The sequence below is a fragment of the Pogona vitticeps genome, chromosome 1 (genome assembly GCF_051106095.1).
Source record: "Pogona vitticeps strain Pit_001003342236 chromosome 1, PviZW2.1, whole genome shotgun sequence".
NCBI lineage: Eukaryota > Metazoa > Chordata > Lepidosauria > Squamata > Agamidae > Pogona > Pogona vitticeps.
In genome coordinates, this window is record NC_135783.1 from 347,030,636 (window position 1) to 347,057,885 (window position 27,250).

A 27,250-nucleotide genomic window follows, 5' to 3' on the forward strand; every position below is an offset into this window, starting at 1 on the left:
CAGTGCGCATCCGGAATTGTAAGGAAGAAGCCTGTTATTATTCCTTGTACGTGGAGGAAAATAACCTGCCAAATTGTGCCACTCCAGAATTTGTCTATACAACTTCAAGGCAGCTTCCCAAGGTGTGTTGCCGACAGCATAAACAAAGACTTTTGGTATATGCTGCACTGGTTTTATTTATTTAAATGTATTTAAAATACGTATGTATTTTATCCCACTTTTCTCCTTAAAAAGGATCCAGCTGGCTTACAGCATTAAAAGAAAATAGTTAAAGCTAAAAACAGTTAGTATATGAATACTAGAAAGGATCAAATACCACACAAAAAAAATATACAACAACAACGCTGGACAGATGCAACACAAAAAGCATATCCAAAGCAGTAAGTAAGGCACAACAATTCATTTCAAAACACCACTCAGGAAGCCAGTCATTCAGGGAACGCTTTCCTGAAGAGAAAGGTCTTGGTCTGCTTGTGGAAGGAAAAGAGAGATTAAGCCAGTTTGGCCTCCAGTGGGAAGGAGTTCCACAGTCTGGGGGCAGTGACAGAAAAGGCCCTCTGCATATCACCACCAAATGTACTTGTGAAGGTGGTGGGACCAAGAGAAAGACCTCTTGGGATGATCTTAACACCTTTGTTTTTTACATTTTCATCATTGCTCAGTCAAAATAGATCAGGAATGTGCAGAGCATGGCCGGCAGGTTCCATACAGCTCCCCAACCCTTATTTGTCCACCAGATTTTTTTTAAATTACTGTAGTTGACTACCAAAATCTAATGGCAAAGCATTAAATCCACAAAAGAACCTCACTGAGGTTAACGGGAAGCCTTTTTGTCAGTATTTATTTGAGAAAGAAACCTTCAATTAGCGCTCTTTCCCCAAGTGTTTCTCAGCATCTGTCTTCCTTAAATCTTGATGGTTTATTGTAGAGGATTAAACCTTTTGCTATTTAAGATCTTAAGTACAGATGGGCATGAGTGTAGAAAAAGACTCACCAAATTCATTCAAAAATTGCTTATTCATCAATTTGTATTCATACAAATCAATGCCCTCAACAAATACAAATGAACTATTTTTTGTCATTTTTGATTTGTTGATTCATTTGCCTATGAAACAACTTCCAAGGCACCTAGACACACCTAAATTACAGGAAAGCTTCCTTTGACTCTCCTCTACAAGCCCTCTAAGTTTGGTGAATATCGGGTTTCCCCAAGCCAGCTACTAAAGGCGGACCCACTTTGTGAATGTATAACTTAGATGTCTGAAACCCAATCTTCACTACTCGTGGAGTGATTGTAGAGGAGATTCAATAGAAGCTTCTCTGTGATTGGGGGACCTCTTAGTGGGGGGTATAACTCAGATGTACGAAACCCAAACTTTAGCAACCTTGCAGGGTTTGTAGAGCAGGGGAAGCTTCCCTGTGAATTTGTCTCTAGGTGCTCGGGGGCATTTTATAGGGTTTTAAAGTAAAAAAATGTAGTGATGAATTGATTCATTGATATGTCAGAAAAAATTTGCAGATTTGTAATTTGTGATTTGTTGACCTTGACAAATCATGAATCAAAATGAATCAGCATTTTTCCTGATTCGTGTCCTTCTCTAATCTTAAGTGTTAATTGCTATTTCAGAGGCTTTAAATCTGCAGGACTTTTAACCATCATTAACCCCAAAGGTGCAATTCTCTGCTCCTGCTGCCTTATTAAAGTAATTATGATGGATCCTGTGTAATTAATTAACACTTAATGAATTAGTCTGAAGAAATAAATCTGATTTTCACAGAATGAATACTTTCTTATAATCTTTTATGAAATATGGATGAAGTTTCAAACGTTAAAGCCAACATCTTATCATAACAATCTGCTGGGCATACAGCGGGAAGAGGAAAGGTCTCCCTTCTTGATGGGTCCGTGGTGTTCAGTAGCTGCGCAAGGTGTTAAGTTTTTTTGCAAAGCTTATAAAGGTGTTTCTTCCTTTTTCAGGGGATCAGCAGCCTCTTCAGTTCCTTAAAAGTGGTACGTCTTCTGCGACTGGGCCGAGTTGCCAGAAAACTGGACCATTATTTGGAATATGGTGCTGCAGTGCTGGTGCTTCTGGTCTGTGTCTTCGGACTAGTAGCCCACTGGCTAGCTTGTATATGGTACAGCATTGGGGACTATGAAGTTATTGATGAAATCACAAATACCCTTAAAAAGGACAGCTGGCTCTGCCAGTTGGCAGAGAGTATTGGAACCCCTTATCGGTACAACTCCTCTGGATCAGGGCAATGGGAAGGAGGACCCAGTAAAGACTCACTTTATATAACTTCGCTCTATTTTACCATGACAAGCCTTACGACCATAGGATTTGGAAACATTGCTCCGACCACCGATGGAGAGAAGATCTTCTCCGTAGCCATGATGATGGTTGGCTGTAAGTAGAATTTTTTCCCCCCAGTTTCTTCACTGTTCTTTCATGGCATTTGAGATTTTAAAATATTTTCATAGGTGTAACTTTGCCCGGAGCATCAAAGTTTAGAGGGCACAGAAAACCTAGAGGCGAATCTACCATTAGGAATGTGAATGGCAATACCTCCGATTTGTTTTCACCTCCTTTTGTTTGTAAGTTTTTATTTTATTTTGTGGGACATCACAGTCTCTTCCTTCTGCATTATAAGGGGCTTATGCCTGTACCTTGTGGGTTCCCTAACTGTGCTGGATCAGGATAAATACATTGTTTGGGATACCAAAGTGGTTAGTTACGGCTCAGTGTCGTACCCAGATCATGAAATCAGCACCCATTGGACTGACCTTGAATGTTAGACAGTTTGGCCTGTACTGATTTCAGTAAAATTGGGGATAGGATAGCAGGCTGGTTAGGACAAGTTGGTCTGGAAGGCTCACCGCTCACTGATTACTTGGAGTGGCTCTGGGCACATTGCCATTGGCAGCTATGTTTCCTTTTGGTAGCAAAAACATAGATTATGTCTTGCAAATGTCATAGATAGGGCTATAACCATTCTCGTGGAACATCTGCATTCATCTTACTGGTTCACTGTACACAGTGGGGTTCTTAAACAATTTTTAAAGGGTATTGCTAAAAAGGTATTATACGAGTAAGATAAATGTGTGTTTAGAAGGGCAGATATCATTGTCAGCTTGGAGTTGCTCAAGTTGAATGCAAAGTCCTTGGTGTAAATTCAGTTTGCAACATAATATACAGTAGGGCCCCCGTATTCCTGGGGGATTGGTTCCAAGCCCCCCGACCCCGCAGATGCTGAAATACGCAGATTAGAGCAAATGCTACTACAGTATAATAGTGAACCCTACACATAGCATGGTCTCTGGCTCCCTCTCGTGACCAGTTTTGGTAAAGACATTGTAGGAATATATTTCTCTGGTGAACGCTATACATAGCTTGCTCTCTGGCCCCTTCTAGTGGCCAGTTCTCATAACTTCATATATTTAGGGGATTTTTCTTTTAATATTTTAAATATTTTCAGACCGTGGATAAACGAATCAGGAGTTACTGATCCCACAGGTAAGGGGGTCCTACTGTATACTATATTGAATCTATAGCTGGTGTCAAATCCATGATTGTGCCCCCCTTTTTATGTGAGCTTTCTCCCTAATTTGTAGGGAAAAAGCTGAAAAAGGAAAACATTCTGCATTAGAAGGGTGTGGGTCTCTGGTTCACCATTGTGTTTTAATGCTATGTAAACTGTGCATATAATCCTGTTTCTCTGAGCATAGCTGCTTAGCAATGTCAGTACCTCTTTCAATCTGTTTATGACCGTGATGAGGTTTTAAAGGGTGCAATCAGGCTGGGCTCAGGGAGGTCAATCTGAATTCATCTTTCATATCAAAAGGTGTTGGATGTGTTTTAGTTTGTTCCCCAAAGGTGTGAACACTCTGCAGCTTAAGCTGGCCTGCGCAGTGTCTGTTTTTATCACCTGAGCATGTTATTCCTTGGGAAATGGAGAAAAGAGAGACAATTTCTAGATGCAGGATATTGTCGGATTCCCTACCCCCACTGCTGCTGTGTGAATCCTCTGGAGCATCCTTAAGAACAGCAACACAAAAGAGATTGTTTCTCTCTTGGTGGGTGATATCAAAGCCCCCTTCAGATAGATGAAACTATACCACAGTATAGTTTGAGAGGGTTAACAATGCCACCAGGATGTTACAGAGTACAGTATGATTTATTGGCAGCTGGGATAATTTTGTTTTATATTTGGACGTGAACTGACCTAATTCGTGCATCCGATACCAATGCACAAAACTGAGCCGTGGCAATTACTTCAGTATTCAAACATTTCTGAATTTTGCTGCACCATCTTCCCTCAAAGAGTACACACAAAAAATGCACACAGTACAGATGATGTGTGTGCAAAGGTGTTTCTCACCAAATGCTCTTGAGCCAGCAAGTCTTGACCACCTCTATAAAAGCTGAAGTTTTAGAAGTTTGCTGGTCTGGAGTATTCAGGTGTGTGTTAACACAATGCCAAGGAGGAAACAAATCAGCAGTGATCATAGAGAAGCAGTTGTTGCTGCTCATCAATCACTTGATATTTTTAAAAATTATCATTGCAGTTTAATTGCTTTTTAATGTGTAATTATTGTGTTTTTAGTTTTACTTGTTTTACTGTTATAAGCTGTCTTGGGCCCCTTCCTTGGAGAAAAGCAGCCAACAAATGCTACAAAATAAAGAAAGAAAATAAAGAAATCCCTACTTTTTTTCAAGCTAAAATAGATAAGAGTTGAACCTCCTGAAGTATTTGTCTTCATCTGTTCCTTTGGGAATACATAATTTGTGAAAACTTTTAACTGGAATGGTGGCTAGTAGGCTACCCATTTTCTTTGGACCTGGGAATGATGTTGTTGTTTAGTTAAGTTGTGTCTGACTCTTCGTGACCCCAGGGACCAGAGCACGCCAGGCCCTCCTATCTTCCACTGTCTCCTGGAGTTGGGTCAAATTCATGTTGGTCGCTTCGATGACACTGTCCAACCATCTCGTCCTCTGTCATCCCCTTCTCCTCTTGCCTTCACACTTTCCCAACATCAGGGTCTTTTCCAGGGAGTCTTCTCTTCTCATGAGATGGCCAAAGTAATGGAGCCTCAGCTTCAGGATCTGTCCTTCCAGTGAGCACTCAGGGTTGATTTCCTTCAGAATGGATGGGTTTGTTCTCCTTGCAGTCCAGGGGACGCTCAAGGGTCTCCTCCAGCACCACAATGGGAATGATAACCATTTTTGTTGTTGTTGTCATAGCTAATTTTTAAAAGTAACTTTCTCTACAATAACCTACCATAGCAGAAGATGAACATGAGATGATACAGGAGTTGTCTCCCTGCATCATGCTAGATTCTCTAACTGCTACACCACATGGCTTGTTAAGAGCCCCTGTTTTTCTTCCGCTCTAGGATTGCTTAAGGGTGAGGGAATTGTGAGTTGAATGGCCCTGAGTAATATTCATACCTCAGGAATCCTGAAATAATTATCCTGAAATAATTTATTTTGGTTTAAGAATGCCAGACTACAGGGGACATTACTAGTTATTTAGTAGCCATTTTGCTTCTGATCTTTTTAGGGGAGGAAATGGCATTTTCTTTAAACAGGAAGTGACCTTCTGGTTATGGGGTGGAATGGGAAGCATGGCCTGCTGCAATTCACATGTGTCAAAACTGGCTGGATGCCACCCTTGTACTATTGACAGCTGCCCGCACCTGACATTTCAAGAATCTGACTGGATAAATTTGCACTGTGAATTACCGTGTACGTGATTCCTGTTCGTACCATTTCTGAAGTGCCGGGTGGTGGGGCCACGCGAAGCAGAGAACAAGGCCCCTGCCCCCTTCGAAATGTGTGTGCAAGCTTGAATGGCAAGGTCTACAAAATGAAACTCTCTCTTCGACCCAACTCTTGAAGGCAGAGGAGCCCTGTCCTCCTGTTCATGCGGCCACCCTCTTGGGCACGACACTGTTGTAAACCAACAAAATCTTAAGACGAAGCTTGTGTTAGATTCTTGAAAGGGAGCAGTGCTCCCCCCCAAAAAAAAATTAGAAACAAGAGGGCAGGAAAACTTCAAGGCACTTGTATATTCCAAGACATGAAGGGTGTGTATGTAGGATAAAGCCCTTTTGGGGTTTATACATCGAAAGCTTGAGAGGGCCTGATTAAAAATGCAAGGCTTATCGCCCGAGGTGTCCTCAATAACAGATATGTTTTCCCCCTGCATTTATTTTGGAACTGCTGCAATGCTGCAAATATTCCTGGGCCTCGGAAGAATCTCAGAATACTGGTGAAGGGGAGGTGTGTGGCCGTGGCTTCTGAAAAATGCCTTCAAAAACATGAAGGGTGAATCGTTCCTTTTTGGGGAACGTGGGTAAACATAAAGTGTACAAAAACCACTGCCGGTGTTTTTAACAGCTGCTTGAGCGTCTGCTGAATAGCTCAGTGGTTGAGGTCTCTGGCTGCGGAGCCAATAGCTGGGAGTTTGATTCCCCACTGAGCCTCCTTAACGGGGGGCTGGACTTGATGATCCATAGGTTCCCTTCTCGCTCTGGAGTTCTACGATTCTAATTTCAGACCTTAGCAGGACCAACATGCTTATTTCTCATGTCTTGAAAAGCTTTGTCTGCTGCTTTCTAAAAAAATCAAGCTCAGGGATAAGCCTGGATCCCCCCCCCCAGTTATTTGGCAACTGTGTGTGTGTGTGTGTGTGTGTGTGTGTGTGTGTGTGTGTGTGTGTGTGTGTGTGTGTGTGTGTGTGTGAGAGAGAGAGAGAGAGAGAGAGAGAGAGAGAGAATCTCTTTTTTAATTCTCTGTTTTAGTTATTTTCAACCATTATAAATATTGCACCTGTTTTACCAATACGCCATGAGAACACTCATTAATCTAACTTTTCTTTTTTAAAAGAACAACTGTGTTTCACATCAGTACCACCGGCACATTGGCTGAATGCGTGCCGGTTTTGACATCAGCTTGAAGCCTTCTCAGGTGCTGCACCTTCTTTATAGAGGGATAGCCCAGAGCGTACATCAGGCATCCTCTCTTTGTGTTTTTTTTTAAAAGTTCCTAAAAGTTTTAGAAAAGCTTTTTCCTCAATTACCTGGGAAAGGGGAGGAAGACAAAGAGATACCTATTATACTGAACAATATTTATTTTGCCACTGGTCTTCTTACTTGCGATCGTTTGTTATAGTTACTTCTTATATCATTTATGTTTTACATATTTATGACTCTTCATTTCTGTTCTACACTACCCAGAGTAGCAATTTGCTATAAGGGCAGTATAGAAATAAAATAAAACAAAAAACAAACAAACAAATAAAAAAATTAATTTTGAACATCTCCCAAAGCCTCCTGTTGTTGTTGTTGTTTTACCTTGAGCGGGGTCCAGAGTTCCCATGAATTCCCATGCCACTTTTCAAATACTTGTCAAATACTTGAAAGGCAGAGGAGGGGCAAGATCTGTTCTCGATCATCCCAGAGTGCAGGACACACAACCATGGGCTCAAGTTACAGGAGGCCAGATTTCGGTTGAATATCAGGAAAAACTTCCTACCTGTTAGAGCAATATGACAATGGAACTAATTACCTCGAGAGGTGGTGAGTCCTCCAACACTGGAGGCATTCGAGAGAAACTTACACAACCACCCGGCAGATATCTTTTGACTTGTATCCCTGCCTTGAGCAGGGGGTTGGGCTTGATGGCCTTATGGGCCCCTTCCAACTTCACTGTTCTATGAATTCTGCAACACTTATTGGTAAAATCCATCTTTGGATGAACAGGATGGCATTTTTTTCATCGTTCCCCGCTCCTATTAATTTTTGCTCTCCCAGATCTGCTCTGAGGGGAAGGATCTTCCAATTTTTATGAGTCCACGGGGGCTGCAAGGGTAAAGGGATCTCCCTCCTTATTAAATTGAAGGGCACTGAACCTGGTGGTAGCACAGTAGAGATTGTTATTACAGTGGTGCCTCGCTTAACGAGTGCACCTTATAACGATGAATCCACATAGCGATCACTTTTTCGGGATCGCTAATGCGGAGGCATACCGATGGTCGCAATGGGCAAAACTCACATAGCGACGATCAGTAAGCATTTCGCTTACCGATCTTCGCTTTGCGATGCTGGCGGATCAGCTGTTAGGCGGTTCCAAAATGGCCACCGGAAGCCCCGAAATGGCTGCGTGCAGCGTTTTCGCGCCCTCCCCTTGCTTACCGAGGGCGCGAAAATGGCTGCCGATATGGAGGAAACTTTGCTGAACGGTAAGTTTAGGGCCCATTGGAACGCATTAAACGATGTTTAATGCATTCCAATGGGTTTTTAATGTTCCGTTTAGCGATGTTTTCACATAGTGAGGGTTAATCCGGAACGGATTAACCTCGCTATGCAAGGCACCACTGTATCATTTTCATGAGTGGCTCCTTTTTCAAGTACTGTAACCAGGAATGACAGAGGGTTTGTGTGTGTGTGTGTGTGTGTGTGTGTGTGTTGCATCTTTGTCATTATGCTACTGTTACAGTTATTTAGCATTATTCACGGTGGTTGGGTGTACGTTCGGGCAGGTTTCCAAGAAATATACAGACCAGGAAGTGTGGGAGGAAACTGTCTACACTTCCTGAAAAGCTTAGAGCAGTCCTTCACATTGTTAATAGGGTGCTCTAACTGTTCCACGAAATGGTGGACCGTGGCCTCCCCCGCTTCCTGAATTTGTGTGTAGCTGTTGGTGGCGAAGGAAGAGACAGGTTTTCATACTGCTGGAGCGGCACAGGGCCCTAATTTTCTAGTTCTAAAAAAAGCAGAAAACACAGAGACATGTTGCCCACCAGAAATAAAAGAAAAAGCTAAGCGGTAACAGTAATTCAGTGAGCAATGCAGCATCAACACAATGAGTTGATGGTGAAACCAACATAATAGCAACGGCAGGGGGACTCATAGACCCCCAAATCAGCTGGGCCCGTCACCCCCAAATTTTGGGGGAGAGGGCATCGCTGCTACACTCACAAGCCATTTGTGAGCAATGACTTGCTCGTTGCAGTTAGTAATACTGTAATCAACTCAGTCGGTTGCTTTTGAAAAGTAGTGTGAAGAATACTGTCCTCGGCTCCGTCCATTTGTGGGAACAGCTTAGCTTCACGGCCCGCTTTCCATTCATCTGGCGTTATTTGTTATAACTGCATTTTAATTGGAAGGCATATGTCCTTTAAGCAGCAAATTATGAGTCTGTCTTTTGTTGCTTTGAGACTCAAGCTGTTTGCAAGGACTGAGTTCTGAAGTGATAGCACTTTGGTGGATTAAAGCAGCCTTCCACCAGCCTGGCGCTTTTCTTAATCATCATCATAATGATCTTAGAACTGCAGAGCTGGGAGGGACCCTATGGGTCCTCGGGTCCAGTCCCTGTCAAGGAGGCCCAATGGGGAATTGAACTCCCAGCCTCTGGCTTTGCAGTCAAATGCCTATCTAGCAATGCAGTTTCTAATGTGTTGGACTACAATTTCCATGATCCCCAGCGGGCACGGCCTTTGAAGGTTGGGAAAAAACTGAATTAGAAGGATGTTTGGACTGGAAAGTATGCAAGTCAGGGCAATCTGATTTTCTCTTTGGATTCCAGGGAATGAATTGTTGTATTTCTCTAGTTCAAACACATTTAGTTCAATCTGGGCAATTGCAGCATTGTTTTAACTGCAGTCCTAATTGAAGAAATTTTGTTTAATTTCAGTTGCTTGTTTGCTTTTAGCCTTTGCACTTTTTTTTATTCTGACTCAGCCCCGGAGGATGCACGTAGCCGAAGTTTAATGAGCCTTGTTGAGTTAAAAGGGAAATATTCAAACCCTGTCCACAAAGACATGAACCTAGCACATTATCCTTAATGTGTTCTTTCAAAGTTCTGGCAGAAGTTGCAGAGGCTCATGGCAAGGATGTGCCCGGCTGCTGCCATTCATTCACTCCCTCCAATCCATAAGGGCTTCTCTAAATTGTGATGTTGCCAAGCAGGCTTTGGTCACAGTGACTTTACAATAAGGAAGGGCAGCCAGATCCTGTCTGGGATGGAACATCACATTGAACATTCCTGAAGGTTTTCAAAATAAGACGCACGGATGTTTAGTTTTACATGCAGGAGGCAGGTGTACAGTGTACACCCTCTCTGTACAGTGAGGGTGGAGCCCTGCTTAAGTGGTGGATATCAATTTGGGCAGATGGGTTCAGTGGGAATATGGGACTAGTCTATTCTCCTCCTAAAGGTAGTAGGAAAAGACCTTGGTCATCATCTACTCTTGGGATGGGCAACATGTGGACCAAGACCAGCATGATGACTCAATATCATGCTCTTTGGTCCTTGGGATACCCCCCTAGACTTTCATGCAAAAATATGCACGGAAGTTTTTGAAATAATACCATTTTCCAGACACAGAAGGCTCTTGGAGTTGTGGTTTTGCTCTCAAGTGGAACACAAGCTCCCAAACCCAGAAGTAGAAGTCCAGAAATTGGAAATTGAATTTTTTAAAAAAGAAAATCCACAGTTTTTACATGGGGTGGTGGTGGTGGAGGTAGAAGTCCTGGAGGCCCCTGGCAGTGTAAAATTGGCCAGAGACCCTCCCAAGTTGTGCACTCCAATTGATACCAATTTAGATTACATGGAAAGACAGTGTGTTTTAGTGGTGATGATATTGTGCTAAGTCTTGGGAGATTAATGGTCTAGGTCTCACTGAGCTGTGTCACACAATCTGCGATCTTGGGCCTGACCTACTTTATAAGGCTGACCTACTTTATAAGGCTGTCGTGAAGATAAATCGGGGGGAAAAATAACTATATGCACCAACTACCTTGATCTTGTCAGGAAAAAAAAGTCAGTATGTAAATAGTGTAGCAGATAGAGTGATGGACATGGATTCAGGAAACTTGGGTTTGAATCCTTGCTCATCCATAGAAGCTTACGAGGGGTGTGGAACTGGGAAACAACTCAAAAATCTCTTGAAAGATATGTTGTATGCTGATGACAGCACCCTTAGAGAAAGAGAAAGAAGAGAGAGAGAGAGAGAGAGAGAAAATGTTTAGTGGTACAAATTATTTAGTCCACCTTTCATTCTTTCATTCCTGAGATACATCCTAACTCTTCTCTCATTTCAAGAGGAAAGTTTTATATTCTAAATTTGATGTTATCTAGCAACCTACAGCCTTTGGTGGTAAACAGCATATACAAGGAAGTATGTAATTTTGTCTGTCCTGAGTCTGCTGGCAGCTAGATGCAGCTAAATGGATGTATGGAGGAAAAGAAACATCATTCTTTTCCGTACGATTTCTACAACTTCCTCATTAAGTCATACTGGGCTAGCCTTCCCTTAGAGAGAGAGAGAGAGGTGGTTGCCTCAGGTGGCAGATGCTGGGAAGTAATAGTAAGGTTTTGAGCTGGGGTGGGTCACACTCTGCCTTGCACCTTTCAAACTTCCCAACTTTCAGAGGAAATGGACAACACTGCCAGTTTTAAAAGATCTAGTTGCCAGTCCTTTCTGCCATTTCATTTAGGAAGAGAAAAGGAGCACATTCTTATTCTCTGCTTCAGGCAGCCAAATGTCTTGAGCTGGCCCCTGTCATGGGCAAGCATGGAAACATAGGCATAGGAGGCTGGCGACTTCGAATGGAAAGGGTGGGGGCAGCAAACCCTGTCTGGGTTGTAGTCTGAACATTATAAGAGTGATTAAAAGTGTAGATTAGACACGGGCACTTTGTATTTGTTTCCCTGGAGAAAAAATTATGAAGTGTAATGAGTGGTTGGCTGCGTGCGGAGGCAGGCAAACTCTGGCAGGCTCCTTCCGTGGTTGGTGTGATGATGATGACTATGGAGCTGAGTGCTGTGCCCATTCCGTTCTGGGGGATGGTAGGATTGGGCAGGATTGGACCACCGTGCCGTCTGTGGTTCTGCCGTTCATTTGTTACTCCAGGGAAACACCTAGAAAGGGCCCATGTCTAGCATCGACCCTTGTTGCCATATACTTTCAGCACCTTGGAGAGCTCTCAGAAGTTTCAGGCGAAAGTCTGGACTTCTTTAACTGCCCCATAAGATTGGAGCTACCAACCTCCCCTGACTAGAGCGATTAATGTCCCCCATGGGTGGAGACTGAGCCTGTGCTGCACGAGTGCCTGCAACAGGGGCAGGCAAAGTGGGGTGCTTCTGGACAGTGTCACACTGCAGCTTCTAGCATTTTCCACTAGTGGCTCTGCCAGGTACGTAGGAAAGCAGATGGAAGATAACGGACTTCGCCAGCATTGGAAAGGCTGCACTTTGCCTAATAAGATGCATATAAATGTGACTTGCATCTTCCTAATCCTCATGCAAGCCACCACACTGGAATGAGAGCCCGGAGCTGCTGCGTTAGCTCCCAGGACATCACACCTCCCTTGGCAGTGTTTAACATTTAACGGCCTTTGTGGACATCGGATTCCTCCAGGGAACCTTAGACCTCTCTGCCATTTGGCACCAGGCCACCCTGTTGGCACCGGTCCAAGGAAGGCCCAGCACAGGAACAAGTCGCTTTTCAAGTCAGGGTGGAAATGCAACGTCAGGAGCAAGCCTGAACGGTGGTAGATAAAAGGCCTGTCGGGGACGGGGGCCTGGCGTGGAGCCCAGGGACCAAATCTCTCCTTTAAATAAGCACAGCCTTGACTCGGGAAAGTGAAAAGTCAAAATAATCCTGACTCTGTGAAACCCTATATATATTAAAAACACCCATAAAATAAAATTTGGGAAAAATGACTGGTTAGAGAGGCTTGGCATGGAGAAGTCACAATTAGAAACTATAGGGGAACTTCCGGATCCATATTTCTGATCTGACATTTCAGAAAACACCTAGAGCACCTTCTCAGAAGGCCGTCTCTTCACCAAGCACCCTCCACAAGTAGCAGGTGGCACGAATGTGCAAGGACAGGCTTTTATTTTTCCACAGTGTTACAGTGTCTGGACAGGTCTTCTGTTTGCCTGGGTTCTCACCTGATTTGCTCCTGGTTACTAGAACTCTTTCAGCCTTTTGTTTCTGTTCACGGGTTTTTCTTCACAAAGATACTGGAGTGGCTTGCCAGTTCCTGCTCCAGGTGGATCACATTTAGTCGGAACTCTCCACTATGACCTGTCCATCTTGGGTGTCCCTGCACGGCATAGCCCACAGCTTCTCTGAGTTGCTCAAGCCCCTTCGCCACGACAAGGCAGCAATCCATGAAGGGGGATTCATGCGAAAGGCAGGAATGGAGTAATCCCAAACCGGAATTAAGATTGCCGGAAAAAATGTTGACAACCTCCGATATTCAGATGATACCACTCTGATGGCAGAAAGTGAGGAGGAATTAAAGAACCTCTTAATGAGGGTGAAAGAAGAGAGCACAAAAAGTGGTCTGAAGCTCATCATAAAAAAAAAAACTAAGATCATGGCAACTGGTCCCATCACCTCCTGGCAAATAGAAGGGGAAGATATGGAGGCAGTGACAGATTTTACTTTCTTGGGCTCCATGATCACTGCAGATGGTGACAGCAGCCATGAAATTAAAAGACGCCTGCTTCTTAGGAAGAAAGCAATGACAAACCTCGACAGCATCTTAAAAAGCAGAGGCATCACCTTGCCAACAAAGGTCCACATAGTCAAAGCTATGGTTTTTCCAGTAGTGTTGTATGGAATTGAGAGATGGAGCATAAAGAAGGCTGACTGCCGAAGAATTGATGCTTTTGAATTGTGGTGCTGGAGGAGGCTCTTGAGAGTCCCCTGGCCTGCAAAGAGAACAAACCTATCCATTCTGAAGGAAATCAACCCTGAGTGCTCACTGGAAGGACAGATCCTGAAGCTGAGGTTCTAATACTTTGGCCATTTCATGAGAAGAGAAGACTCCCTGGAAAAGCCCCTGCTGTTGGGAAGGAGTGAAGGCAAGAGGAGAAGGGGACGACAGAGGACGAGATGGTTGGACAGTGTCATCGAAGAGACCAGCGTGACTTTGACCCAACTCCTGGAAGCAGTGGAAGACAGGAGGGCCTGGAGTGCCCTGGTCCATGGGGTCATGAAGTGTCAGATATGACTTAAAGCCCAGAGTGGTAGAATATACCAGATGGGTGGGGTATAAATCAATCAAACAAACAAACAAACAAACAAACAAACAAACAAACAAACAAACAAACAACAACTAGAACTCTACTTAAGGCTAAGGTACTGATAAGAGGTACAGCTGGATGAGGACTGAATGAAGGTATGCATGATTGTGTCAATGGTTCAGAAATAGGAAGAGTTACTGTACAGGACTTCGGCTCCTAGAACACTCCAGGCAAGATGTTCACTTTGTGCAACCATGTAAAGTGTTTCCTTCTCCAGGCTGTCTAAAGCAAAATCATGAGGAGTGCCGCCCCTTGCATCTTTCTTCCTTTCCTTTCCTTTTTTTTTGTTGAAAAGTGAGTGAATAAAAATCTAAGAGCAGAAAGAGAACTGGGAAGGTTGTGTGTTTTTATCTAGGCACCGTGTGAAGAAGTGACTTCTTTTTTCTGCACTGAATCACCGCCACTCTGCCTTCATTAGATGATCCCGGGTTCTTTCTAGTATTATGAAAGAGGAGGAGGAACTCCTGGCTCTCTTTATCTGCACTGTGTGCATATTTTCATACACCTCTGTGATGCCCTCCATGGTTGCCTTCCTTTCTAAGTGAAAGAACTCACATGACGTGACCTTTCCTTTTACAGGTTAGTCCAACATAGTGATAAATCTGATTGCCTGCTAAGAGCAGTACTAAGAGCAATTACAAGCAGCCTCCATGTGATAAAATTAATACACTGACCTAGCTGTTTGGAAGCAGCACTAGAAAACATGCCACCTTTCATTCACATCAGTGATGGTCGGTCATTGAAAGTATGGAACCCTAGACCTTTCAGGGTTTCAGCACCTTGGATATGACCAGTGAAGAGCAGGCAAAAACACGGAGTGGATTTGCAATACCCTTGAAATGGGAGTCGCCAGCCACCACTGATTGAAAAACATGTTTGTGCAACATTCCTGGTATTCATTTGTATGGACAAGTGTCTTGGGGCAAGGTTTATGGGAATTAGAATGTTGCTACCATTTTCATGGGACTTTATCTGCAAGTATTCTCGTGCGAGCTTCATTTTTCTTCTTATCAGCTTCGTTGGATGTAGGAGGTTTATGTGAAGAAAAGGAACAGGAAGATAGGGCAGAAACAAGGCATGGAAGACTCTCATTCAACTATAAATGCACCAAAAATATTTGTGTGTGGGAAACCATATGTGGTGGCTCTAACCATGATTCTAAATTAGTGTAAGCAAACTGGCGAGGGAGACCGTGAGAGTACCGATTTGCATTCCGTACAGAAAAGCACCTAGATAATATAACAGCTGGTAATTGCTGTTATATCTGTATCATCATCTTTTGGTAAGCCTGGTTTTTAATTAATCCACCTAAAACACATAACTTCTTTTGTGTTACATTAGACGGACAAACAAATCCAGTAGGGGGGAGGAGGAATCAGCAAAAGTATTAAGTCAAAATTAGTGCAGAGGTTTAATTTGCATTCCTATCATTTTGCTGATTTCAACGGGCAATTAATTGTTTCACTGGACATGAGCCAGTGGCCATCGCATCTGTCAAGAGGCAGAGGCAGGTCTCCTGTGGGTTTTCTTTTTTTTAGTGGCTGAAACCTACGTGACACTTGAACGTCAGGAAGGGAGCCAGTGCTGGCCTGTATCAGAGGGAGGTCTCACCTAGCGTATTGGAGGTGACATGAAAGAGCAGCTCTTTTGTAGCTGGTTTTTTGCTTGTTTGCTTTGTTTTTATTTATAAATTAAAGAGTCAGTTAGGGAGAAGGGGGTGAAGAGGGGAAGATGCAGCTGTGGGATTTTCTGCCTCATGTGCCAGAATAACTTGATTGGGTATATAGAATCCAGGAGTTGGACAGGATCTACGTATAAGGCCATCGAGTCCAACGCTCTGCTCAATGCAAAAATACAAATTAAAGAATATCTGCCAGGTGGTTGTCTAAATTTCTCTTGATTGCCTCCAGTGTTGAAAGGTTCACCACCTGTCATGGTAATTGGTTCCATTGTCGTACTACTCTAACAGCAAGACATTTCCCCCGATATTCAACTGAAATCTAGCTTCCTGTATATACTGTAGAGAATCGTACAGCCTGCTCTGCTTCAAGCAACAACATGTCCCAGGGTGGCCTTGCCCAACATATCATTTCCTTTCTTTGGATGGTATGTTTACATATCTAGACTGCATTCCTTCTTAAGGGATTGGTAAAGGTAAAGGTTCCCCTTGACATTGAGTCCAGTTGTGTCCGACTCTAGGACACGGTGCTCATCCCTGTTTCCAAGCCGTAGAGCCAGGGTTTTGTCCGAAGACAGTTTCTGTGGTCACGTGGCCAGCGCGACTAGACATGGAACGCCATGACCTTCCAACCGAGGTGGTACCTATTTATCTACTCACATTTTTACATGCTTTCGAACTGCTAAGTTGGCAGGAGCTGGGACAAGTGACGGGAGCTCACTCTGTTGCGTGGATTCAATCTTACGACGGCTAGTCTTCTGACCCTGCAGCACATAAAGGCTTCTGTGGTTTAACCCACAGCTCCACCACATCCCTTCTTAAGGGATAGGAGCTTGCAATTAAGGAAGCTTGAAAACCTTGTAGAAAGACTGCTAGCTGCATTGCAAGACATATACATTGAGTCCAGTCCGTGGAAAAACCTTTGCTGTAAGAAATGAATCATGCATTGCATCTAATCCTTTGATCTATCACTAATCAGTGCATTGTTCCTTGATGACTCAGCTGGATGTCTGGACAAGCTTCATGAAAAACTACAGTATATGAGAAGAGATTAATATTTTTTTTGGTAGTAATAGTTTTGTGATGTTTCACACATGCTACACTGAGTGATCAGCATATACAGTATAAGCAAACCTGGACTATTCCAGTAAATAATGCGTGTTTCTGCCTGCTCTTTAAGGCTGAAGTTTTGTCCTGCACTTGTGGTAGCCTTACTTTCAGTCCAACTCCATCTTTTCATTTTTTTTTGCTTTGTAACCAAAAAAGAAGCTGACAACAACGTTGAAAAGGGCTTTGGGCACAGCAGCATGTGTGAAGTCACGGAACGTGCTCGTAGGCTTGGTTCTTTTAATAGCAAAGCAATGACAGAATTGAAAAAGAACAGCAGATTAAGTCCAAGGAAGTGTTTTTCGGGTGAAGATTGTAGTCAACTTCAGTTGTGCTCCCATGCAACAAAGTCTATTTGGGGTTCTCTGCTGATGGTCTGACAAGCATCAGCATCAGCATCTCCTAACCCATCTGGTAGAAGTTGTAGGGGGGCTTTCCTGAGTTAACATTTCTCAAAGCCCATTTGAGATTTTTCTCAAACACCTCCAAAAGAAAATTGTTTTGAATAATTTTTTTCCAGTTTTCCACTGATGTTCGTGTGTGTTTAATGGAAGCCACTCTTTGAGCCTATCCATACTCGCCTAGTTATGGTATATGGTTCTCTGATAGCAACGTTTGGCCTGGGTGGGAGGGTAAAGACATCATTCACTTGCTTTCTACTTAGAATGAGCCATCCTTCTTCTTTAAGAACTGTCCCGCACCAAACTGGCACAGGGCTAGGGCATGCAATCTTTTTGGGATGATTCATTGAGGTTCAAAATAGTTCTTTGTTCTGCCTTTGCAGATGGGTACCAAGAGTAAGTAGAAGGCATTGGAGATAGGGATCTTTTAAGCACTGACTGGCTCACCCCCTCATTTTGCAGTGCGGACAGGCCCCTTTCCCTCTGGAACAATGTTTGTCCAGGGACATTGTGGAGGATGCGAAAGGAGGCCCAGGCTGCCAGAATGGTTGCTGTGACTTTTTCTCCCAGTGTTGTCAATAAAATAAAATAGCAAATCTTCAACGAAAGGAAGGAAGGAAGGAAGGAAGGAAGGAAGGAAGGAAGGAAGGAAGGAAGGAAGGAAGGAAGGAAGGAAGGAAGGAAGGAAGGAAGGAAGGAAGGAAGGAAGGAAGGAAGGAAGGAAGGAAGGAAGGAAGGAAGGAAGGAAGGAAGGAAGGAAGGAAGGAAGGAAGGAAGGAAGGAAAGAAGCAAGGAAGGAAGAGCTATTTTGTTGTCCTTGCTAAATGGGGAGACCCAGAAACTGTTGAATGTTTTCTCTTTCTTCAATCAAAAGTGAAGTGGTCCCCCATTTTTGCTCGCTTATAAATAGGGCGAATCATACTAATGCATGGAAATTTTGTTTGCAACCTGGACATTGAAATGACCAGCCACCACTGCTCCCCAATGTGGAAGAGCTGTTTAACAGACTACCATGGAAGGTGATGTATCCTCCTTTATTAGAGGTTTTTAAGCAGAGGTCAGATCCTTGCCTCTGAAGGATGCTTTAGCTGTGTCTTTCCGCTGTTGGTATGGGTTGGATTAAAAGATCCTTGGGATTCCTTCCAGTTCTACGATTCTGTGATTGTATGGTAAAACTGTGCTTGGAGTATTCATTTTTAGATTGCAAAGCGGGAGGCAGGGAGAATGGATTCTCGTTGAAAACTCCTTATAGATCGACAGTAAGCGTGCCTGGGTGATGCATAGGCTAGGGAACAACCTTGGTCTTTTTTGTGGGGAGGAGCATCAAAGCAGCCCATTCTTTACCTGCATTCAAAAATGGCAGAGGGAACAAAGAGTTAAACCCATGACTTTGTATGGCTTCTTATTAGCTCTGCAGTTCCACGGGAAACATGTTCATTTCACGTACTGGCTGATCTTTTCCAATTGTGTTTCCTGTAGTGAAGGCCAAGATGACATCTCATTTTCAAGCTCATGATAATTCGTCTTAGCAGTAATTCTGCACTCCACATCCTTAGAAAACGGCTGTCTGCTCAGCTGTGTGCACGCGCAGTGTGCGTGCGTGTGTGTTAAGCCCTGGAGCTGGTGAGTGCATATGCTGCAGTTCTAGTCAGAGTCACATGCCAGTAATGATTACAAGTGATCCTAAAAGAGGGCCCACTAGCTCATCGGGCAGAACCTTCCACCAGCTGGCATGGCTGGTGCCACTTAACTTTCCACGGCAGCCCCTCCTGATTAGATAAGGGCAAAAAAAAATGTCCTCTCCCTGTTTCGAACGCAAATCGTATCACAGATGCCCAATTCAGCTCTCCCTCACGGAAGATGCTTGTGTTCAGCACTAGGACGGATTTTTATAATGTAGAATTAGAGAGGATTTTCCCCTCCCGCTCTGAGGAACGCATTAGTCTGGCTTTTAAAATGAAATAAAGTCACTTCTTGCCTTTCGTGTTCCTGTCCGTTGTCTCTCTCTCCCCCCCCCCCCCAAGATCATGACAGCAATGCGTTGTTCATGCAGCATTAAAAGAGTATCTTATGGGGATCAGAATTGTCTAGAGCATGTTAACATCCTACAGCTCACTTCAACATACACATGGCAATCTTTTTTTAGTCAGTGCCTGACTGAAATGGGATTGAGCTGAGGGAAATGTAGGGAAAAACCTTAGGGATTGACACTGTCCCCAATGCTGTTTAATATCTGTGTTAAGCCATTGGGGGAGGTCATCAGGAGTGTTGGAGTAAGGGGTCATCTGTAGGCTAATGACACACAACTCCGTCTCTCCATTACCACCTCTGTAGTGGATGCCACCTGGATGCTGGAACGTTGCCTGGTTGCAGAACTGGAATGGACCAGGGCTAACAGGCTCAAACTGAACCAGGACAAAACAGAGATTTTGCTCCAGGGGGGACGGACCTCCGATAACTTGGGGGGGGGATGGTCCCTAGGTTGGTTGATACTCCCCTCCAGTTTGGAGACCAAGTGTGTAACTTGAGCGTTCTTCTGGACCTGGCTTGGGAGTCCCAGATTGCAGCCGTGTCCAGATCAGCCTTCAACCAGCTTAGGCTAATTGCCCAACTTAGAAGAGGACTCCCTTAGGACTTTGGTGCAGGCCCTGGTCAGCAATGCCCTCTATGTGGGGCTCCCCTTGAACCTGATCCAGAGACTTCAGTGGGTCCAGAAGGCGGCAGCCACACTGGTGGTGGGTGCAAGTAAATTTGATCACATGACTCTTGTTTTGGCCTGCCTCCACTGGTTGCCCGTGGTATCCTTGATCAGGTTCAAAGTTTTGACACTCGCATACAAAGCCCTCCATGGTTTGGACCCATGTTGCCTGTCAGAGAATCTCTGTTAATGTCATCTGCCCGACCCATAAGGTCATCCCAGTTGAGGGTCCTCTGGGTGGCCACCCTGAGGTCAGCCCATAAATCCTCTACAAGAGGTAGGGCCTTCTTTGTGGTGGCTCCAACTTTATAGAAGCAACTTCTGGAGGAGCTCTGCCTCCCACTCTCCCCGTGAACTTTTAGGAAGCAGTGAAAGACATTAAATTTCAGGGAAGCTTCTACACTGGCCCCAGCTGACGAATTTCCTTCCCTTTTTCTCTCTCCCCTCCTCTTCTTCTCTCTGCTCTTTCTCTCCTTCTGCTCTGAGATTAGTTGGTGACATCTGTGGTTTGTGTGTGGGGGGGGGTTGTTATCAGTTTTAATATTTCTATTTTCATTTTTGTTTTTGATTTTATGAGTTGTAACCCACCCAGAGTAGTGCTGTGACACTAATGGGAGTTGGATACAAATTGAATGAATGAACGAATGAACGAATAAATGAACGAATAAACAAACAAACAAACAAACAATGAGTGCTTCAGGTGTCTGGATAGATCAGTGGTTTAGTTTTCTAGCTGTGGAGCCAACGGTTGGGAGTTTCCCTAGTTACAGGAAATGGATAGCCATTTGTATGACAGCCGTTCAAGTAGGGAGAAGAGCAAGCCTGTATAGCTTTGGGCAAGCTGCACAGTCCCAGGGCACCCCCAGAAGAAGGGAATTGGAAGCAACTTTTCTGCCTAGAAAACTCTGAGATTGCCATAAGTCAGAACTGACTTGATGACACATGATTGGCAATAGATGTTTCAAGTTATATGAGATGTTCAAGGAGTTCTTTATCATTAGAACCTCCTCATAAGTATCTGTGGCCCAGGTCTTCTTAGTCTTATTCTGACATTCTATCTATTACACTACGAGGACTCTCTGTGAATGATTAATAACACAGTTTAAGTGCCTGGGTTATCATTTTGACACTTCACTTGCTTGATAGCAGAACCTGGATTTGTTTTCAAGAAAAATGCGAGGAAGAATAAGACCCTAAGAGATGTACATATAGTTTTCTGGTGGAGGAAAATTAAAGAAGATATTTTCAGGAAGCTAAGAGACAACACATTAACGATCCGAGATAAGGAAATTAGTTTTGAAACAGATTCCATGGAAAATTCAAGATATTAGAAAACAATATTAACGATCCAAGATAAGGAAATTAGTTTTGAAACAGATTCCATGGAAAATTCAAGATATTAGAAAGCAATACTGTATTCCTTTCTGCGAACAAATTAAATGAGAAGAACATAAATTTTAGATGGTTGGTACCAGAATGAATTTTGGTGAACTGGCAATGAAGAAGATTTAGGCTAGTTAGCTTAGACAAAGCTAGAGATTTTTATGAGAAATATATAGCCACAGGGGAAAAACAAAGTTGCTCAACAGAGGTGGGAGAAGAGAGACGGATGACAGCATTTGTAGCTATGAAAGGGGAGGAACATAAGGACTGACCAGCAGCCTACCAGATCGTACAACGAGAGACAGGGATTTGGATTCTGAAGCTACTGAAAAGAGGAAAACTAGAGCAGTCAATCCAGCATATAAATAAACATGGAGACAACGACAGAAATATTTTCAATTAATATAAATGGATTGAATTCCCCAAATAAAAGACGAAAAACTTTCTTGAAGCTTCAAAAAGAAAAGGCGGATATAATTATCCCTCAGGAAACCCACATCAAAGAAAAAAATTGTAAACTATTTGAGTGCCCTAAATTAGGTAAATTCTTCTACTCATGTGATCAAAAACAAAAGAAAAGGAGAGTGGCTGTTTATGTGAAAACTTCCAAAGAATCAAAATTTATCTACGCAGATCAAGAGGGATGAATTCTAATGGTGGAAGCAGAAGTCAGCAATAGAAAAACATTGTTAGTTGCTATATATGCTCCAAATGAAGCACAAGAAACGTTCTATAAAAGACTTTATAATCTTTTGATGGAGAAAAACCATCAAAATATTTGCCTAATTGGAGATTTTAATGCTATAGTTGATCAAACAAAGGATTATAAAAAGAACCACAAAGGGAAAGCGAAAGAAGGATACTGTATTACCTACAATATTTTTCCAAATGGCAGAAGAGTTGGGGTTAGAAGATACATGGCGTGGACATAATGGAGAAAAACTACAATATACATTTTACTTGAACCAACATAGATCTTGGTCTAGAATCGATGTGATATGGACAACGATGGGTTTGAGGTCAGGAACTGAATATACAAACAAACACATAGGAGGGTCATAATCCACTTAAAATCATTTGGAAAGACAGGAGGAAACAAAAGGGATGATGGACCCTTAACATGGCAATTTTGAAAGAACAAGAATTCATAGATAAAGCTCATGTTACTTTAAAGAAAACAAAATACAGCATTCTCCATTACAGGTGATACGGGATGCAGCTAAGGCGTTATCCCGTGGCTTTTTGATTTCATGTATAATTAAAAGAAATAAAAAGAGAAAACAAGGATATGACAACATGAAAGAAGAACATAGACTGGAATTAGAACTTCAAAATAACCCTAATAACGAAGTGGTGAAAAAGGAAATGGACTTGTTGAAACATATATTGAACCTTATGGATACAGAAGAAATGGCGCAACAGATAAAAACTATAAAACAAAAAAAATGAAAATGCAAATAAGCCAGGAAGATGGCTAACTTATACACTGAAGAAACAGAGAGAAAAGAGACAAATAAATAGATTAAAAGATATAAAGGGTACTTTACAAACTCAAAAAAGTCAAATACATAGTATAATAGTGGACTTTTACACCAACCTCTATAAAGCACAAGCAACAGACAGGAATAACATAAAGGACTATTTGGAAAAACCAAACCTTCCCAAACTACCTGAAGAAGCTAGAAAGATAATAAACGCAGAAATAACATTGCTGGAAATTACAGAAAGTATAAATAAACAAAAAATGAGAAAACCCCAGGCCCAGATGGACTCCCCGCTGAATATTATAAAACATTTTGAGAGGAATTAGCAGGACCTCTGAAAAATGTTTGCAACCAAACACTTAAAAAACAAAGATTCCAAAATCTTGGTCAGAGGCAATTATTACACTAATACCTAAGGAAGAAGCTGATTTGACTCAAATAGGGACATATAGGCCGATTTCTCCGTTATGTGGATTATAAAATATTTGTGTCCATTACGGCGGAAAGACTTGAAAATATCTTATGCAATTTATAAATGGCTTTCTCCCCAAAAGGCAATTGAAGAACAATATAAGAACTATAATAGACATTATAGAATATTATGAAGCACACCCAGAAAAACAAATGGCCCTCCTATTTTTGTACGCGCAAAAAGCTTTTGATAACTTAAACTGGGAATATATGAAGAAACAACTTGAAATGATGGACTTTGGAGAACACTTCTTGATAGGGGCAATTTATACAAATCAATCAACAAAAATAATCATTAATGGAGAAGTAGGAGGAAGTATTGAGATTGCAAAAGGAACAAGGCAAGGATGTCACTTTCCCCGTTGCTGTTCATCTTTTCATTGGATCATATTCCACTGCTGGACACCAGTTGTGGTGTTTACACCTCGTGGCCCCTGCCTGCCTGACTAAACACAGAGCACACGAAGGCAAACCAATACTCCTTTTCACACGCTGCCACCAGTTGATCACTAAATCAACATACTTTACTTATGGAAGGATGAAGATGAAGGTCGAAACCTCACTATCTTTTAAATAAAACTAGCCTATTGATTACAGATGTTTGATAATTAATCATATGTAACTTATTTATCATCAGTCTTAACCTTCTATTTGTTATGAGTTTTATTCACTCTTCACACTAATCACACCTCAGATCTCCCAAATATCACTCTCTATATCTCTCTCCCTCTTGACTCTGACTGACTCACTCTCTGACTCCGCCTCTTTTTACATCTCTCTCAGCTCCGCCTCCCAGCAATATTAGCCTGCAACATGAATATTCATGACTACTTAACCTAATAAGGGTGAAAGCTACACAGAGAAATTAGACAGAATCAAGGAATACAAGGAACAAGGATTAAAGACGAAGTTCATAAACTTCAAGCTTTTGCAGATGATTTGGTTTTTATTTTAGAAGACCCATTAAAATCAGCCCCAATTTTAACTTCAGCAAATTGAAGCATTTGGCGAGGTAGCTAGATTGAGAATCAATAGAGAGAAGAGGAAATTCTTAGCTAAACATTTAACCCCAAAACAAAAAAGTCAACTTATCTTAAATACAAACATTCAAATAACAAAGAAAGTAAAGTATTTGGGAATTTGCTTGACAGCTAGATACTCTTCATTGAAAGAAGATAATTATGTGAAATTGCTTTCGCAGATTAAGCAAGACTTGGAAAGGTGGGAGAAACTACTACTCTCCTTTCTAGGAAGAATCACAATGGTTAAAATGAATATCCTCCCCAAACTACTCTTTCTCTTTCAGAATTTACCAATGAAGCTAGAGCAAAAAAAAAAAAATAGAAAAATTAAACAACTTAGTTTCAAAGTTCATATGGCAGAAGAAGAAACTGAGAATTAAACGCAAATTACTACAAGACACCAAAGAAAGAGGAGGATTTGGCTTGCCAAATTGGAACTTAAAATATTATCAGGCAAGCGCATTAACGTGGATTAGGGAATGGATAAAACTAAAAAATAAGAGAGTACTATACTTAGAGGGACACGATTTGCAAGTAGGATGGCATGCGTTTTTATGGTATGGAAGGACTAAAACTCATAAATATTTTGAAAGAAATAAAATAAGAAATTATCTCTTAAGGATTTGGGAAAAAGCTGAAGTCTAAAATATATGACAAAATACCTAGATGGGTCTCACCAATGGAAGCGTTTACATACCCAAATTTGCTAAACTATTATTTGCTAAAAATAACTACCTATAATGAGCTTTTGAATTCTGAGGGACTTTTAAAGACAAAAATTCAATTAGAGAACCAAGGATTAGTCTTTTCATGGTGGCCTCAAATGCAAATTCAATCTTTTTATAATCAAGATAAGAAGGCACAAGGTTTTTATAAAGAATATCCAACATTTGACAAAATATTACTTACTATAGAAGAAAAACAAATTCAGAAATTGTATAAATTTTTACTGCAATGGGATACACAAGATGAAGTTAAAGATACAATGTTAAAATGGTCTAAAAACTTTGGCTACAATATGGAATTCGAAAAATGACAACAACTTTGGACAAAAAATTATAAGTTAACATTAGCAACTTGCTACAAAGAAAATTTATATAAAATGTTTTATAGATGGCACTTGTCAGCAGCTAGACTTGCAAAAATGTTCTCAAATATGCTAAACAAGTGTTGGAAATGTAAAAATCATGAAGGAAGTTATTATCATGTATGGTAGACTTGTGATAAAGCAAAAAATATTGGGCTAAAATCCACATGTGGATTAAGCAAATGTCAAAACAGGAAATAGAATTTAAACCGGAAATATTTTTGCTAGAATTACTACCAAATACTGTAGATATACAATTGTTTAATACTACATGTTTTGACAGCAGCTCGGTTATTATGAGCACAGGTTTGGAAAGATGAAAATCCACCAAATGATGATATGATCATCAAAAAAATATTAGAAAGTGCGGAAATGGATAGATTAACTAAGAGGCTAAAGGGACAAGAAGAATCATCTTTTTATTTAAGCTGCAATTTCTTTTATAATTGATGGAAAGTAAAAATCCCACAGTAACGGAACAGAAAATGAATAAAAAGTGGGATGTCATAAATAGGATCTCATCAGAATAATTATTCCAATATACAAGATTGCTTCTATGTTGAGCCTTAGGCTTTTTTTGCATTATCTTTGTTTATTGTTTGATGATTAGGGATTATTACACTTTATGTTTACTTTTTAAAATACGCATTGTGCTATATATCTATATTTTTAAATCTTCTGTTGCAAAAAAAAAAAATAATTAAAAAATGCTCAGAATTCCCAAGTAAGCATTCTAAGAATATAATCATCAGGATAATGATGAAGAAACAGAATGATTTGCAGTGCTGAAAATGTGGGGTTTGCATAGCATGGTTAGCCATAAATGCTAAAGAAGAATAGAGTGATGTAATGGTTACAGCCTTTGGTTAGGGAGGCAGCGAAACTTAATTTCAAAACCCAATTCAATTTTGGTGCTCTTGGGCCAGTGATTTCCTAAGGTTGTTATGTGGATAAAACTGGAGGGGGGGGGGGGACAATAAGCATGATTCGAAGATCCTTGGAAGGTAGTAGTAGTAGAACACCAAGCGAATGTTTCTGAAATGCAGGTACGCATGGATGGAAGAAAACTGTACTGGATTCTGTATGGAACATAAGCAATGCGTGCTCATTAATTCTAAACTGCTGGCACACAACCCATTAAAAAGCTGTCCCTGGTGCACAAAGACGGAATTTGTAATGTAAAACAAATGCGTTTCTGTACATTATTCTGTTCTACTGCTTTAGTTTCACTGTTCTTGGCAGATAGTGCAACTGCGACAGCAACACAGTGGATGCTTTACAGTTTCTGTGTATGTATGCCGTACAATCGATTCCCACTGATGGAGACTCTTTCCATGGTTTTCTAGGTAGAGAGAATACAAAGAAGTGTATTGCCACTCCCTTCCTCTAGGGGCGCCCTGGGACTGGGCAGCTTGCCCAAGACCACACGGGCTGGTTTTACTTGCAGGAGGCAAAGTGGAGAATCAAACGATCAGCCTCTGGCTCTGCAGCCATTTATTTATTCATTTATTTATTTAAACTATCTTAATTCCGTCTTTCTCCAACATCGTTAAAAGGACAATATATTAAAGCTAAAACTAGTAAGTGTACAGATATTCAAAAAGAATTAAACAATTATTGTATTAAAAATGGTAAATAAGGTCAATACTCAAAGCAGATTTAAAAGCAACAGAGCACTCACACTGCCAGTCACTAAGGAAAAGCTTGTCTTTGCCTGCTTGTGGAAGGACAGCAAAGATGGGGCCACGCTGGCCTCTTGTGGGAGGGAGTTCCATAGTCTGGGAACAGCGATAAGGAAGGCTGCCTCCCCT

At 41.8% G+C, this 27,250-nt stretch overlaps 1 protein-coding gene across 1 annotated transcript in view; it reads left to right on the forward strand.

Moving 5' to 3' along the window:
- The window catches only part of KCNH5 (potassium voltage-gated channel subfamily H member 5), a 216,315-nt gene that overhangs the window by 82,504 nt on the left and 106,561 nt on the right, over window positions 1–27,250 (forward strand). The window contains exon 7 of the mRNA XM_020809805.3: window positions 1,979–2,408. Coding sequence (XP_020665464.3) covers window positions 1,979–2,408 — 430 coding nt within the window. The remainder of the gene's footprint in view (window positions 1–1,978; window positions 2,409–27,250) is intronic.